General features: G+C 44.3%; 1 protein-coding gene across 2 annotated transcripts in view; it reads left to right on the top strand.

Annotated features, from left to right (window-relative positions):
• LOC124612952 (atrial natriuretic peptide receptor 1-like) overlaps nt 1-17,613 on the top strand; it is a 1,199,832-nt gene that overhangs the window by 816,761 nt on the left and 365,458 nt on the right. For both annotated transcript variants that reach the window (XM_047141468.1, XM_047141467.1), the window contains 2 exons: nt 128-254; nt 15,701-15,772. In XM_047141468.1, coding sequence (XP_046997424.1) covers nt 128-254; nt 15,701-15,772 — 199 coding nt within the window. The remainder of the gene's footprint in view (nt 1-127; nt 255-15,700; nt 15,773-17,613) is intronic.

The following is a 17,613-nucleotide window of genomic DNA, read 5'->3' as shown; positions in this document are numbered from 1 at the left end:
GAGCCACCACCTGCCGCTGCGAGACGCGCCATGTGGTGATTGAAATTTTTTTAATCACGGGGATTACGTAACGCGTTGTAGCAGGGAGGAGCAGCCATGAGAGCAAAGTGTTTGCCTTGTGTTGCAGGCGGTACAAGCTGGAAGCGGAGATCGCGTCCATGACGTGGCGGGTGCAGTGGTCCGACTTGACGGTGATGCCGCACGGGCGCACGCGCGGCAGCCTCTACAGCCTGGCCAAGCGCGGCAGTCAGCTGGTGAGTGCAAAGAACATGTCTGTCTCTCTTACACCTTAGCAGGACACGGCAAGACATATCACAAAGCACCACGCGGCTACCCGAACAAACTTGACCGTGATAAACTACACAGTTCAGAGACCTGTTCATTACTTTCGCTGTGTCCGTAATATTTGTGCCACGAAGTCATTAAGCAGAAGATCGCTATGTTCACTGGTTTCAGTATTTCTCTGGGCAGATCCATAACATGCGCAATGTCAAACAGAGGGAGAGGAATAAGAAAATACGTCTATACATGTAAGATAACATGACTTTTTCTCTTTGAGAGTGAACCTTGAATTTACTTTCAAAACTTTTTCTTAAGAATTTACTTTATTTACTAGCGATTCATCAAGAACATTAACACATTTAATCACACTATGTGAACGTGGAAGTAGTTGCCAGGGAGTAACTAATGAAATCAAAATGGAATTGCTTTTAACAAATGGGAATTTTATTCCTAAAAGCTTTTTTTTTTAAAAAAAAACGGGGTTAAAATTATAAGCAGAAAGCACCCTCTAAATATCAAGTTACAATTTATTCAGAGGCAGAAAGAAACAAATTTTTGAGTGTATGAGCTTTGTATGGGCCTTCGGTCTGAGAATCTTACCGCTCCCTTTTGACACGGCCGTGGTCACGACCGCTCACAACAACCTCTGAAAGACTACACAGGTGCAAATCTGCAACACACCAGATTACCTTAAAGTAAAGTTTTAACAATTCACACAAGCACACAACTATGCACCCCGTAGGAGGGATGGAAATGGTACAAAACACTAAAATTAAAAGATTAACTTGCCACCGAAGGTGCAAGTTGATTTTAACTTCAAGAAAAGTCTTACGGTGGAAGGGTGGAAACTTTATATACTAAAATGACCATTTAAATAAAAGCCCATGAAATGAAATCTTATATAAAATTCTACACAGTTGGCCAAACCAGTTAAGATGCTCTACAGTACACAGATACCGCCTCTCAAGATGATAAACAAGATCAAAACATGTTTCGGGAATTAGGTCGTTACAATCCAAGCAATAAATTCGTTAACACACCAAATCCGACAACATGACAGAGGCAGCTCCGAACGACGGACAGACACTGACTGCCTAACAAATGCGGACGAGAGACAGACGAGCAAGCTGGGGCCGAGAGACTGAACAAGAAAACAAGTAAAATTTAACAAGACTAAAGCACTTAACTTCTAATAAACTGCCGAACCGTCCGCTGCCAGCCTCTTCAACGGACGCAGGAAGGCGCGCCGATCTTCGATCTTTCCTGGTGCGCACCAACTGACCGACTGCCCGCTGCTCCGTCGCGACTGCACTGCTGGTGCGTCTCCGACTCACTTCCAGACACATGACGGCGGGAATACTGGCTCGGACCCAACCATGCAGAGGAAACACACTCACTGGCAAAACGACATCCCTGCACCAGGAAAGGACCGAGCCAAGCTCCACAAGATGGTAACTGAAGGGACCCAGAAGGGCTCGGAGAACCAGTTATACCACGGCGTCGCAACTCGCACCGGCCAGACACGTCGTGGGTTGACTCCTGTTGCTCTCGTGTCGGCCGCGAAGCTACTCTCCTTGTTATACGCCGCGGCCCACTGTACTCACGTGGCGACCTCACATGCGTCGCCGCTCAAGGCGGACAAGTCATCTTGTGTCTCAGTGCGCGACCGACCAACCGATCGATCCAACCGCCAGTGACCATTGTCTGAGCAAGTCGAGCAGACTGGCGGCCTAACGCGCAGACTCAGATGCAGGAACTAACCCCGACCGGGCGACCACTCGCTAGGTTCTCTTATTGGCGGAGTGGAAAGACTCTCATTTATCCGGCTTTAAAGATTGATCCGAACGACAGACATACTAGCGCTCCGAACGACAGACAGACACTAACTGCCTAGCAAATGCGGACGAGAGACTGATCCAGACTGACCCCAGACTGACTCCGGCTGACTCCGACTGAACAACTCCCCCTGGCGAGCTCATAGCGCCCCTTAAATCCACGTGAACAGGCAACCTTTCCCCTTTCTCACCAGAGGGAGACACCAAAGCTGCGATTGCCACAGCGGCGCCACCGCCAGAAACGGAGGGCGACTGCTTCACACAGCGGCGCGCTCTTCAAAACAGGAATTTTTACCACGGCACAGAGAGATTATAGAACCACGTTTTGAAAATGTTGTCATTACAGAAATCAGTCAGAATGTTATGCTCACCGACCTACTATCGATACGATCTCGTCTAGGAGATGGCACCGTCATCTGGCGAGGAATGACTGCTTGTCAGACACATGCACGGTACGTGGTCTATCAGTGAGCGTGCTGCCCCAGTGTAGAATGCGGAAGGCACGCGACGTATCTAGGTTTGACTGAGGGCAGATTGTGATCGCCCGGAAGCTCGGCACGCACATTTCGGAAGCTGCACAATTTGTCGGGTGTTCGAGGAGTGCTGTGGTGAGCGCAAGTTGAGGCACAGGGCTGGACACTGCAGCACAGTGTTTGCGTCCACTTTCGGCGCGCAGAGCCAGCCACACCGCTTTCCTGCCCGACCGCCATTAGTGCTCTCGCGGTGTGGTGTCTCAGACTGACGACAACATAGGTGAAGATATCGGAAATGCTGATACTTACGAGGAAGCTGTATCTCGAACACAGGATCCTGCAGCCGGCCGCGGTGGTCTAGTGGTTCTAGGCGCGCAGTCCGGAACCGTGAGACTGCTACGGTCGCAGGTTCGAATCCTGCCTCGGGCATGGATGTGTGTGATGTCCTTAGGTTAGTTAGGTTTAATTAGTTCTAAGTTCTAGGCCACTGATGACCTCAGAAGTTAAGTCGCATAGTGCTCAGAGCCAGGATCCTGCCGAATCGGACATTTCCTCATTAATGAAGCACCGGTCTAGTAAACGACAACCAAAGAAAATGAAGAAACTCGATGTTTTGAAACTTATACAACATTCCATCGTGTAGAATGAACGAAGGGCGAGAGAAACAGCGACTGAACGTAAGCCACAAAATCTGCCAGTGACACACTCTGCCATTTCTTCATGTCGATGTACCAAACGTAAAAAAATATGCCACAAAGAAATCGACATTTCATCCGAGGTAAAATACTTCAAGCGATTTCGGAGACTGAGGCATTTCACCCGGGAATTCGCAGTCATCCAGCTCGCGAACTTGAACCACCTCGGAATTAGGACGCAACAAGTGTTTCATACCCAGTGTACTCGTCGGAAGCCAGCGGTACGTTTTTGACACTTTTTCAGAACTTAATGGGCGTATTTTCAAGTACAGCTGCTAGATCATATGCTCAACTCATTAACAGTAACAATTCCCATAATTAATTTTCCAAAGTAACCTATACAACTCTCGTTTGTGTATTTACTTTCTAACAAATTCAGTACAACTTAACTCAAGAACACAGCGGCTTTTTCCTCACTTCCAGTTGGTTTTTGAACATTTACCCTTCAGAAAACATAGATTTCAGCACGAGCTCGTTAACCTCGTGCAACTGACTATGGTCTAAACAAAAGTAGTTCGTGAACTTGGTGTCAGAAAACTCTTGATGAAAAAGCGAATTCGCAACGAGTATTTCTCTTGTTCATATATTCGATTTTCCATTCTGATCTGTTCCATTTTCAAGTGTTATACACTGAAGAGCCAAAGAAACTGGTACATCTGCCTAATATCGTGTAGGCACCCGCGAGCACGCCGAAGTGCCGCAACACGACGTGGCAGGGACTCGACTAATGTTTGAAGTAGTGCTGGAGGGAACTGACACCATGAATCCTGCACGACTGTCCATAAATCCGTAAGAGAGCGACGCGGTGGAGAACTCTTCTGAACAGCACGTAGCAAGCCATCCCAGATATGCCCAATAATGTTCATGTCTGGGGCAATCGGTGGCCAGCGGAAGTGTTTAAACTCAGAAGACTGTTGCTGAAGCCACTCTGTAGCAGTTCTAGATGTGTGGGATGTCGCATTGTCCTGCTGGAATTGCCCTAGTCGTCGGAGTGCAAAGTGGACACGAATGGATGCAGGTGGTCAGAAACGATGCTTACGTACGTGTCACTTGTCAGAGTCGTGTCTAAACGTATCACGGGTCCCGTATCACTCCAAACTCCAACCATGCAACATGTTTCCAGTCATCAACAGTCCAATGTCGGTGTTGACGGGCACAGGCGAGGCGTGAAGCTTTGTGTCGTGGAGTCATCAAGGCTACACGAGTGAGCCTTCGGCTCCGAAAGCCCATATCGATGATGTTTCGTTGAATTGTTGGCACACTCACACTAGTTGATGGCCCAACATTGAAATCTGTAGCAATTTGTCGAACGGCTGCACTTCTGTCACGTCGAACGATTTCCTTCAGTTATCGTTGGCCCCGTTTCGCAGGATCCTTCTGCGGCCGCACCGACGTGGGAGATTTGATGTTTTACCGGATTCCTGACATTCACGGTACACTCGTGAAATGGTCATACGGGAAAATCCCCACTTCATCGCTACCTTGGAGATGGTGTATCCCATCGCTCGTGCACCGACTATAACACCACTTTTTTCAATTAAATATTGATAACCTGCCATTTTAGCATCAGTAATCGGTGTTGAAAACTGCGCCGAATTGTCTTATACAGGCGTTACCGACCGCAGCGCCGTATTCTGCCTGTTTACGTATCTCTGTACTTGATTATGCATGCCTATGCTAGTTTCTTTGGCGCTCAGTGTATAATAATAACAGCATATCCTTTCTCTGGCGTTCTACGGATCGGAGCGTGGAATGTCAGATCCCTTAATCGGGCAGGTAGGTTAGAAAATCTAAAAAGGGAAATGGATAGGTTGAAGTTAGATGTAGTGGGAATTAGTTAAGTTCGGTGGCAGGAGGAACAAGACTTCTGGTCAGGTGACTACAGGGTTATAAACACAAAATCAAATAGGGGTAATGCAGGAGTAGGTTTAATAATGAATAGGAAAATAGGAATGCGGGTAAGCTACTACAAACAGTATAGTGAAGGCATTATTGTGGCCAAAATAGATACGAACCCTACACTTACTACAGTAGTACAAGTTTATATGCCAACTAGCTCTGCAGATGACGAAGAAATTGAAGAAATGTATGATGAAATTAAAGAAATTATTCAGATTGTGAAGGGAGACGAAAATTTAATAGTCATGGGTGACTGGAATTCGAGTGTAGGAAAAGGGAGAGAAGGAAACATAGTAGGTGAATATGGATTAGGGCTAAGAAATGAAAGAGGAAGCCGCCTGGTAGAATTTTGCACAGAGCACAACATAATCATAGCTAACACTTGGTTTAAGAATCATGAAAGAAGGTTGTATACATGGAAGAACCCTGGAGATACTAAAAGGTATCAGATAGATTATATAATGGTAAGACAGAGATTTAGGAACCAAGTTTTAAATTGTAAGACATTTCCAGGGGCAGATGTGGACTCTGACCACAATCTATTGGTTATGACCTGTAGATTAAAACTGAATAAACTGCAAAAAGGTGGGAATTTAAGGAGATGGGACCTGGATAAACTGAAAGAACCAGAGGTTGTACAGAGTTTCAGGGAGAGCATAAGGGAACAATTGACAGGAATGGGGGAAAGAAATACAGTAGAAGAAGAATGGGTAGCTTTGAGGGATGAACTAGCGAAGGCAGCAGAGGATTAAGTAGGCAAAAACACGAGGGCTAGTAGAAATCCTTGGGTATCAGAAGAAATATTGAATTTAACTGATGAAAGGAGAAAATATAAAAATGCAGTAAATGAAGCAGGCAAAAAGGAATACAAACGTCTCAAAAATGAGATCGACAGGAAGTGCAAAATGGCTAAGCAGGGATGGCTAGAGGACAAATGTAAGGATGTAGAGGCCTATCTCACTAGGGGTAAGATAGATACTGCCTACAGGAAAATTAAAGAGACCTTTGGAGATAAGAGAACGACTTGTATGAATATCAAGAGCTCAGATGGAAACCCAGTTCTAAGCAAAGAAGGAAAGCAGAAAGGTGGGAAGGAGTATATAGAGGGTCTATACAAGGGCGATGTACTTGAGGACAATATTATGGAAATGGAAGAGGATGTAGATGAAGATGAAATGGGAGATACGATACTGCGTGAAGAGTTTGACAGAGCACTGAAAGACCTGAGTCGAAACAAGGCCCCCGGAGTAGACAATATTCCATTGGAACTACTGACGGCTTCGGGAGAGCCAGTCCAGACAAAACTCTACCATCTGGTGAGCAAGATGTATGAATCAGGCGAAATACCCTCAGACTTCAAGAAGAATATAATAATTCCAATCCCAAAGAAAGCAGGTGTTGACAGACGTGAAAATTACCGGACTATCAGTTTAACAAGTCACAGCTGCAAAATACTAACACGAATTCTTTACAGACGAATGGAGAAACTAGTAGAAGCCAACCTCGGGGAAGATCAGTTTGGATTCCGTAGAAACACTGGAACACGTGAGGCAATACTGACCTTACGACTTATCTTAGAAGAAAGATTAAGGAAAGGCAAACCTACGTTTCTAGCATTTGTAGACTTAGAGAAAGCTAGTGACAATGTTGACTGGAATACTCTCTTTCAAATTCTAAAGGTGGCAGGGGTAAAAATGTTGTTCAATCTGTATATTGAGCAAGCAGTAAAGGAAACAAAAGAAAAATTCGGAGTAGGTATTAAAATTCATGGAGAAGAAATAAAAACTTTGAGGTTCGCCGATGACATTGTAATTCTGTCAGAGACAGCAAAGGACTTGGAAGAGCAGTTGAATGGAATGGACAGTGTCTTGAAAGGAGGATATAAGATGAACATCAACGAAAGCAAAACAAGGATAATGGAATGTAGTCTAATTAAGTCAGGTGATGCTGAGGGAATTACATTAGGAAATGAGCCACTTAAAGTAGTAAAGGAGTTTTGCTATTTGAGGAGCAAAATAACTGATGATGGTCGAAGTAGAGAGGATATAAAATGTAGACTGGCAATGGCAAGGAAAGCGTTTCTGAAGAAGAGAAATTTGTTAACATCGAGTATAGATTTAAGTGTCAGGAAGTCATTTCTGAAAGTATTTGTATGGAGTGTAGCCATGTATGGAAGTGAAACATGGACGATAAATAGTTTGGACAAGAAGAGAATAGAAGCTTACGAAATGAGGTGCTACAGAAGAATGCTGAAGATTAGATGGGTAGATCACATAACTAATGAGGAAGTATTGAATAGGATTGGGGAGAAGAGAAGTTTGTGGCACAACTTGACCAGAAGAAGGGATCGGTTGGTAGGACATGTTCTGAGGCATCAAGGGATCACCAATTTAGTATTGGAGGGCAGTGTGGAGGGTAAAAATCGTAGAGGGAGACAAAGAGATGAATACAGTAAGCAGATTCAGAAGGATTTAGGTTTCAGTAGGTACTGGGAGATGAAAAAGCTTGCACAGGATAGAGTAGCATGGAGAGCTGCATCAGACCAGTCTCAGGACTGAAGACCACAACAACAACAACATCCTTTTGGTCATCAGCTTCCTACTCTGAACTAAGATTCATGAGTTCAGCGATACCTTGCCAAGGAAGAACTGCGTACTGGATCGACAAGGAAAGACTACGTAACAATGGTTCAAATGGCTCTGAGCACTATGGGACTCAACTGTTGAGGTCATTAGTCCCCTAGAACGTAGAACTAGTTAAACCTAACTAACCTAAGGACATCACAAACATCCATGGTGGTTCAAATGGCTCTGAGCACTTTGGGACTCAACTGCTGAGGTCATTAGTCCCCTAGAACTTAGACCTAGTTAAACCTAACTAACCTAAGGACATCACAAACATCCATGCCCAAGGCAGGATTCGAACCTGCGACCGTAGCGGTCTTGCGGTTCCAGACTGCAGCACCTTTAACCGCACGGCCACTTCGGCCGGCAAACATCCATGCCCGAGGCAGTATTCGAACCTGCGACCGTAGCGGTCTTGCGGTTCCAGACTGCAGCGCCTTTAACCGCACGGCCACTTCGGCCGGCTCGTAACAACGGCTAAACTGCTTCTCAATATGCGCACCCACTATGTTGCGAAGTATTTCCTGCAGTTACCTACCTTGCCCTTCGTCGGGTGCGTTCCAAAGTGCACCTAGCCTTTGACTATGTGTGGGACTGCACAGTGCAGCTCCAGTTACTTTGACGTGCCCGTTCTTGTTCATGGCTCCTTTCTCCCAAAGGATGCGCCACCCTATATCCACCAAACGCAGACCGTCTGATATTTTGGGATTTACGGATCTCCTGCATCCCAAATATCACATCAGAGATAGTTTATTGATCTTAAAATACATTCATAACCAAAACGATCAACCACAAACCCAAATTTCATCCGACTGGCGGGTTTTTTTTAACAGCGCATGACGGTAACCAAATTCCTCTTACGTGGATAATGTGTGCAAATAAATCCGAAGAATTGGTTGCATATCTAGAAATTAAACTCGTGGGGCGTCGGTAGACCGATTATATTCAGTTAGAAGCATGCATTTACAGGCTGATTATGTTCTTCTACTCCAAAATGTTGACGTAACGAGAAGTAAATGAGTGTTGTTGTAACGTGTAGAACGCCAGCTCATTGAGTCTAGTTTCCTCTCTTAAGTAAGAGACAAATTTTGGATCTACCGTGTAATCCTACGAAATACGATCTTCGTACCTCTTAACGTTACTCTATAATTTGTTGCGAGACTGTTGCAGGTGGTAGCAGCACCACTTATCCTAGGGTCTACCGTACGCTGGTACCGTGACTTCAGAGGAACTGCTTCGCCCAGCGACTGACAGGCGCCGGCTGTGTTTAGGATCGCGGCCTCGCGCGTGGCAGGAGGTAATAAACGCGTTACCCTGATCCCGCGCCTTCACACGTTCCTCTCTGGCGCTCATGATTTGTTCGCCGAATGACCTGCTGAGCGCGTCACGGCGCGGTAGACGCCGTCTGCGTGAATTACGGCAGGCCGCATATTGCTTCTTGCGGCCTACTCGTTACCGTTGTTTATGAAAGTAATCCACGGTGAAAGGCCCCCAGCCAGTAAGCGCTCTCTGGCGCGTTTGCAAAGCTGCTCCTTAAAAACACGAGACACACAGGCGCTGGGAAACATCGTGAACACGGTAGCACGTTAATGTTTGCTTGATAATGATATGTTAATTATTGCGAAATACGTGGTTATTGCTGAGATGCACAATGTACACACGTAAAATGTCAAAGGCGGTACTCATATACACTATTAAAATTAAGTAACCTTTGCTGATACACCTGTCCATATAATGGGAATCACATCCCATATTCATTAATGATAATCGAGAATAATGCCGGACGTGTGTAAGTTCTTGTCCATTTCGTTTGACATTTGCTGGTTGCTACGGCCGAGCAGTTCTAGGCACTTCAGTCCGGAACCGCACTGCTGCTACGGTCGCAGATTCGAATCCTGCCGCGGGCATGGATGTGTGTGATGTCTTTAGGTTAGTTAGGTTTAAGTAGTTCTGAGTTCTAGGGGACTGATCACCTCAGACGTTAAGTTCCATAGTGCTCAGAGCCATTTGAACAATTTTCGTTTGACATTTATATTCCCCTAAAGAGCCGTAAGTGTTTACTGTTCAGTCAGTGTAGCATCTGTGATCGTTACGAATTCTTGTGAATCGTAACCCAGTATTCGAGTTGTATGGATAAGTGCAGAATAAATGCAAAGAAGCATGGCATTAGAAGCTTCCGAATTATCCGTCATACCTGGTGAAGGCAATTCTATGAGCAGTCTGTTGTTCTCACACACTGTAAGACATCGAAGTAACCTGGTGGATGATTTGTTGTTCGTGAACAGTAGTCCTCATCTCCACCAAAACATAAAAAGAAGGATTTGTAACCAACTTCAGCTTCCACCTTTCTACAGTATGATATCTATCTTCTCACGAGCTACGCGTATTAGGCTTAGCAGCCGATGAATTGCTGTAGAGTACCAGTGGAACTGCACAATTAGTATCGTTTGTTGACCACATCTGTAAAATGTTCCAGAAAAATATCTGTGTGCTCTCAGGAAGTGGAACTACAGTGTTTTCTGCTGTCAGACAGCATAATTTTTTTTTAGTAGAAGCGAACAAAGAAAAGACAGACGTATTATACACGATACAGCTTAGAAAATACGTAACTATACTAATCAATATAGGAATTAATTACGTCTATCCAGTAACGTATAGCACTTCTTTCACGTTTGTGGCGGGTGAGGCGGATGCGTTCTCAGATGGACATCACGAGTGTACGAAATAATTACGGATCTCTCCTGATCCGTGATAGCTCAAACGGCATGCAAACCTTGTGCCGCCTTAGTTTCTTAAAAAGTGAGGCTTGAATTTAATTAAAACCCGAGCGATTAAGTAAGCTTATGTTTGTTTTGTAATTCTGTTATGGTGAAGTACCGCAGTCAGGAGCCTCAAATAAAAAAGAACCTAGAAAATTTAAGTTACTAGTATGACACTCATATCTGGGGCCCTACGAGGTGTGAAAGAAGAGCAATGAGACTCTCAAACCTGCGATCCATGTGACGACACTATGATTTCCTAAGGGGAGACAGGTATGTTCGTCCCTTCCAGACGCTCAGTCCGAGTTTCAGCTCGTACAGCCATCACGTGATTTATTGTGAGCGCCAGCAGTGAAGTTGTGTGTTACGTAAAGTGGAACAGCGGAATATACACTCCTGGAAATTGAAATAAGAACACCGTGAATTCATTGTCCCAGGAAGGGGAAACTTTATTGACACATTCCTGGGGTCAGATACAACATATGATCACACTGACAGAGCATGCACAATGTCGGCACTAGTACAGTGTATATCCACCTTTCGCAGCAATGCAGGCTGCTATTCTCCCATGGAGACGATCGTAGAGATGCTGGATGTAGTCCTGTGGAACGGCTTGCCATGCCATTTCCACCTGGCGCCTCAGTTGGACCAGCGTTCGTGCTGGACGTGCAGACCGCGTGAGACGACGCTTCATCCAGTCCCAAACATGCTCAATGGGGGACAGATCCGGAGATCTTGCTGGCCAGGGTAGTTGACTTACACCTTCTAGAGCGCGTTGGGTGGCACGGGATACATGCGGACGTGCATTGTCCTGTTGGAACAGCAAGTTCCCTTGCCGGTCTAGGAATGGTAGAACGATGGGTTCGATGACGGTTTGGATGTACCGTGCACTATTCAGTGTCCCCTCGACGTTCACCAGTGGTGTACGGCCAGTGTAGGAGATCGCTCCCCACACCATGATGCCGGGTGTTGGCCCTGTGTGCCTCGGTCGCATGCAGTCCTGATTGTGGTGCTCACCTGCACGGCGCCAAACACGCATACGACCATCATTGGCACCAAGGCAGAAGCGACTCTCATCGCTGAAGACGACTCGTCTCCATTCGTCCCTCCATTCACGCCTGTCGCGACACCACTGGAGGCGGGCTGCACGATGTTGGGGCGTGAGCGGAAGACGGCCTAACGGTGTGCGGGACCGTAGCCCAGCTTCATGGAGACGGTTGCGAATGGTCCTCGCCGATACCCCAGGAGCAACAGCGTCCCTAATTTGCTGGGAAGTGGCGGTGCGGTCCCCTACGGCACTGTGTAGGATCCTACGGTCTTGGCGTGCATCCGTGCGTCGCTGCGGTCCGGTCCCAGGTCGACGGGCACGTGCACCTTCCGCCGACCACTGGCGACAACATCGATGTACTGTGGAGACCTCACGCCGCACGTGTTGAGCAATTCGGCGGTACGTCCACTTGGCCTCCCGCATGCCCACTATACGCCCTCGCTCAAAGTCCGTCAACTGCACATACGGTTCACGCCCACGCTGTCGCGGCATGCTACCAGTGTTAAAGACTGCGATGGAGCTCCGTATGCCACGGCAAACTGGCTGACACTGACGGCGGCGGTGCACAAATGCTGCGCAGCTAGCGCCATTCGACGGCCAACACCGCGGTTCCTGGTGTGTCCGCTGTGCCGTGCGTGTGATCATTGCTTGTACAGCCCTGTCGCAGTGTCCAGAGCAAGTATGGTGGGTCTGACACACCGGTGTCAATGTGTTCTTTTTTCCATTTCCAGGAGTGTAGATTAGCATTATGCTATCAAGTTTTGCGTTAAACTTGGCGAATCTGCGAGTGTGACCTTTGGAAAGTTGAAACAAGTCTATGGGTGACATTTCTCACCAAGAGCACAAGTTTTTTACTTGGTGCAAATCAGTTTTGGAAGGACAAGAGAGACCTCTAGCTTCAAAAACCAATGAAAACGTCGAATGCGTGTATTCAAAAGGATAAGACCGACATGTTAAAGGCCCTGCCAGTTGAAGCCTTTTAGCGCTGTTACCAAACTTGGGAAAAGCGACTTCGCCAGGATATAGATGACGAAAGGAACTACTCTGAAGAGGACAGTATTGTTGTTTGAAAAGATTTAAAAAAAAATGCAGCTAAAAAGTCTGTCTCATTACTTCCTCACACACCTCGTACGATTGTGATGTACCTGCATTTAGTAAGTTTTTTCATTACGGGCGCCTCTCATAAAACAACGGAAGACAAAGTGATAAATCAATTGTAAAAGTTTTTTCCAGCCTCACACGATGATTTAAGAACTGCATACTAGGTAAAGCTATCGAAAATAATTTTTTAAATAAAAGTGGATTTTTAATATAGCATATTTTAAAAACAGACCAAAAAGTACAAAATAATATCTCCTAGCACCATACAGAGTCCCAACCTTATATACGTAGACATGGGAATTTGTGACTGTACATTTTTAATAGCTATGAAAATACCTGTAAAATTTAAAACGAAAACTGTGGGACTCATGCAATAAGTAATAGTAAGGTGGTGAACTATTCATACATGAAATAGTAAGAAGTGTAATAGTAAGGAGGTGAACTATTCATGCATCAGTTGTGCATTTCATGTGTTGCAGTGATTTAATATTGCCTTGTCATCCAGTTGTGAGCTATGTTTTACGTCTGAAGTCATACAGGAATGAGCTATGTTTAAAGTTTGAAGTCTGTAGTTAAATGGGAAATTAGTTTAAAATGAAACTCCAACTTTGTACCAAACAGCCAGACAGAAAAGAAAGCAATAAGCATCTCCTCTTCCCTCCTCTCTCTGCTCAGCCATGCCCATCCACTTGCGTACCACCTGGTACCTATTCCGCTCCCACCTGTACAACACACTAGTCCAGCAGGGCAGCCGAGATGTCGGGTGTTACCAACCTTTTCTACCCACGCCCACAGCGATACCCAACGACCGACAAGAAAACGAGTTAACATTGCACTGTCATCCAGTTCTGAGCTAAGTTTCAAGTCAGCTCACTGGGAAGTCGGTGTAAAACCGATTGCAAAAGTTATATCTAACAGACAGATGTAAAAAAATGGTAATAAATAACCACACTGTCACATGAATTCAATTTATCAATCAAAGCATTGATCAGCGAACTAAAAACAAAATATATTTTTCAAATTATGTTATAGCCACTGTGTATGGCAGAAATAATTTCCTAAAATGCTTTAAAATCATCAGTGATAAAGTTCATAACAGTGGTCAGGCGCATCTGGGAACACTTCAGTCTAGAATGAATACATTAAAACAAATGACTAACACCAAGTGTATTCTGACAAAAGCTGGTTGTGGGACTCCACACCACCATATTAACGTCAGTTTCCAGGTACTGTATCCATCAGGATGCAAAACTGGGTGGTAGCTCTGACATGCTTAATAGCGACCACGAAATAATTTTTCCCAAAATTATTAATAATATGATTTTTTACCACTTATTGCCTTTCTCCCATTACTCAGCAAGAGTTTCATGTTCATTATCCTAGGTTAACATGTGAAAGTAATATTCTACCAGGGAGTCAAAAATGTCTTATTTAAATGAAACCTTCGTTTCGAGTAGGATCGAAGAGATGCAGATATGACTCAGTTTTTCCCAGTTGTATTCAACAGGATAGAAGTTAGAGCACTTGAAGAGAGAAGACGCACGTACCGTCATGCCATTGTAGCGTTCCTCAAACTATTCCTACGTAATTCGGAAGCGATAAGATAGCACACTGTTTTGCTGGCAGTAAGTGTTGTCTGTCTGCTCTAGGCGAGCATGCAGATGGACAGTTGCATATGATCGGGAATATAGTTAAGTAACATTCGATACTGAGAGGTGATGGAAGACATATCAGTGTTCCCCTCTCATCTCATGTGAATATTCATCGCGAGTGTACCACAACTATATGACTGCAAACTTTCAAGTGGCTAAATAGACTGCATCGCCTCATATGGTCTTTTGCGTTATGAGAACAACAGTATTCTCATACAAACCGAAACATGTGTCGGCACCTTTGTGCCATCTTCAGTGGGTACTCTTTACTCAGATATTTAAAACGTAAAAATGTTTCATTAAATGAAATTAAGCCAGAAATAATTTTCATTGTTATTAATATTATTTTAGCTTCTTTCGACATTGTTGGTTTATGTAGATCCTTTGTACAGTAGTGTATACTTATAGCTTGTAATATGCAATCAAATGATGTTACTGTGGATTTGGTGGGCAACATCATTTAACCACAGATAATAAGCTATCAATACACAGTGATATACAGAGGGTCATGCATAACCCAACAACGTAGATAAATGAAGGTTACAGCATGACAATAAAAACAAAAACTGTTTTTAAACCTAATTTTGTTATAATAATCATTACTAAAAACTTGTTGCATTTTACAAAACTGAAAAAATGTCTCAGCGTGTTGCATGATAGTCTTGCTATATCATAAATTCAGATACTTTTTTATTGCTGAAATTGATGGCAACGTAGAAGGTTGTTAGAAGTATTTTAAGTAGCAAAAAGTGAATCAGCGAACCATACAGTTACGGCTGAAATTTCCAGTCAACATTATGTGTGTGTTCCAGTCGACCATCACTGCATTACATAGTGATGTGGACTTGGTATTTGGCGTACTCCATCTTAATCGCGCGTTGGCCTGGAACCAGCCGGTCCACTGAAACAGATTACTCGTCACTTAAGAGCTGCAAATTGGCAGATGTTACGTTTCACATTTGGTAATTTACTAGACTCAAAAGAAAGTTTACTTTCATTAAAATGTTTTGTCCACCAGAACAAGTATAAACCCAATGAACAAACCTGTGCATCTGTCTCGTTAAGCGAGAAATTTCGTATTCAACGCTTTGTTAGTCTAAAACTATTCACTTACAAATGGTAGGTTTTTGGATCAATCATTTTTTAAAAAAATCTGGATGTCATTTTAATAAGCTGAGCCCAAAGATATGACTAGACTGGCTATTAATTTTGCTCATAAAATAATTACAGAGTTTGCTGTGCAACAATGCGCTCAATTGTGTCACTAATCTGTGCGTTTACGTATGTTTTTATGCAAATAACTAATTGGTACTCTTTTGTTTCTTTTTGCAGACACTCTCCGAAGACAATATGAGCATTGGAGAGACAAATCGTCAAATATTTGTCCAGACTGCGTTTTATAAGGTTAGTCCGCAGCAGTCACTTCGACGATAGATTAAATTTACACCTAGCAGAGTTTCAATTTTGCTTGCGAAGTGCCAGTTTGGCATAATAAGATTTAACTTCTAAGACTACCAGATTGATTTTCTGTTTATAATTCTTGAGTACATTATTAAATGTTGGCTGGTTGTCTATTCCTAACTTCTGATGCATTCCCTACACGAAGGTAAGCTATTGTTTTACCTCCATAGGAATTATCCTGTCATCATGACCGTGGCAGCGTCCGACTTATCGTCGTACTGCAGATAATTCTGCTAAAACGTGTTGTATGGCAAAGGTGGGACGGCTACGGGCGAAAAGATAGTTCGTAGAATTTTAAAGTATTTGGAGACGTTCTTCAACAAAACCTTTCCATTACGGCAATCACTAGTCCATAGTGTCGGATTATTAGTGAAAGTATATATATATATATATATATATATATATATATATATATATATATATATATATATTTGAATTGGAAATGTATTAAAGAGAGGGGGAGAGAAACTGGTGGCCCATAAGATGAAGGAAGCGGAGAGACTAGATGTTATCGGACCGAGTAACTGCCTTGCCAGCGTAAGAAACAAAGGAAATGATATTAATTTCGAATGCATTCGGGGGAAAACTTTTCAGTAAGAGAATAGCTAGCTCGAGAATTCTGCAAATTCGTTGCAAGTGGCGGAACAGAACGCAGTGCTTACCCAAGCTGGTAATGAAATTATGACAACCGCGGAAGGCAGGCGTCACATCTTAGGGCCGACACGAGGCATACGTGGTCTGTACTCCGTCGTCTGTCGTCGCCATGTTCTCCCGACGCCACAGAATTAATAGCGAGCCTGCTCTAAGTAAGCCTAACTAAGGTAATGGACGTCAGAAGCTGCTGTTATTAGTATGGCGTCAGAGGGCTACGCCAGTGTTCACGTCGACAGGGAACGGATAAAGCCGTCGTTACAAGGCAGCAGTTAGCTAACACTGACGTGACGCTGTACGAGTTTAGTGGCGTCACTTGCTGCTGTTTCACTTTGAGGAGGTATTTCGTCAGCTGCGATACTGCGGCAACGTGCCACGTAAAGTGGAACCAACAAGAAGCACGAACCTTGTGTCACCAGCAGAACTTGCGAAACAATGCACTGTATATTTAGTGTTCATTTGAAGCCCATATTTGGTGGGCGCTATGTTATAACCTACACTTTGCGAATATGTGCTGTTTCTAACAAGGGAAACTCTCCATTGCACCTCCCTCAGATTTATTGATAAGATGGCCCATTGGGTAGCACCGCTACGGTCGCAGGTTCGAATCCTGCCACGGGCATGGATGTGTCCTTAGGTTAGTTAGGTTTAAGTAGTTCTAAGTTCTAGGGCACTGATGACCACAGCAGTTAAGTCCCATAGTACTCAGAGCCAACTCATTGGGTAGCCCGTCTCCGGGTCCGAATCTCCATTAGGACCCACCGTTTCTTTTTTCACAAAATTATGAGCTGTCCGTCCGATCATCGACATGTCTGTTCATTGTATTCAAATTTCTGTCTGTATTGTTGTGTAACGTTCGTTTGCCACAGCGACGTGTCACAATGGGACCTCCAGACGTACGTACCTCCGATTTGGTCTACAAGAATACCTTATGTTATAACCCTTGCGTTCCACTTTTGGAAGTTTTGGCGTAGTAATATAGTTTACAGACGTTTATTTGTTGCTCTTCTGTGAGAGGTCTACGAGGCATCATGCCTGCTGTCACTATTCATCACATTTAATTGCGACGGTGATATATATTCTCACATCACTCATATTCTGTAATCTGTGTGTGGTATGGCAGCTGCCAAGAC

This window comes from Schistocerca americana, chromosome 4 (assembly GCF_021461395.2).
Source record: "Schistocerca americana isolate TAMUIC-IGC-003095 chromosome 4, iqSchAmer2.1, whole genome shotgun sequence".
NCBI lineage: Eukaryota > Metazoa > Arthropoda > Insecta > Orthoptera > Acrididae > Schistocerca > Schistocerca americana.
The sequence above is the reverse complement of the archived record's forward strand: the minus strand, read 5'-3'. Positions and strand labels throughout refer to the sequence as shown.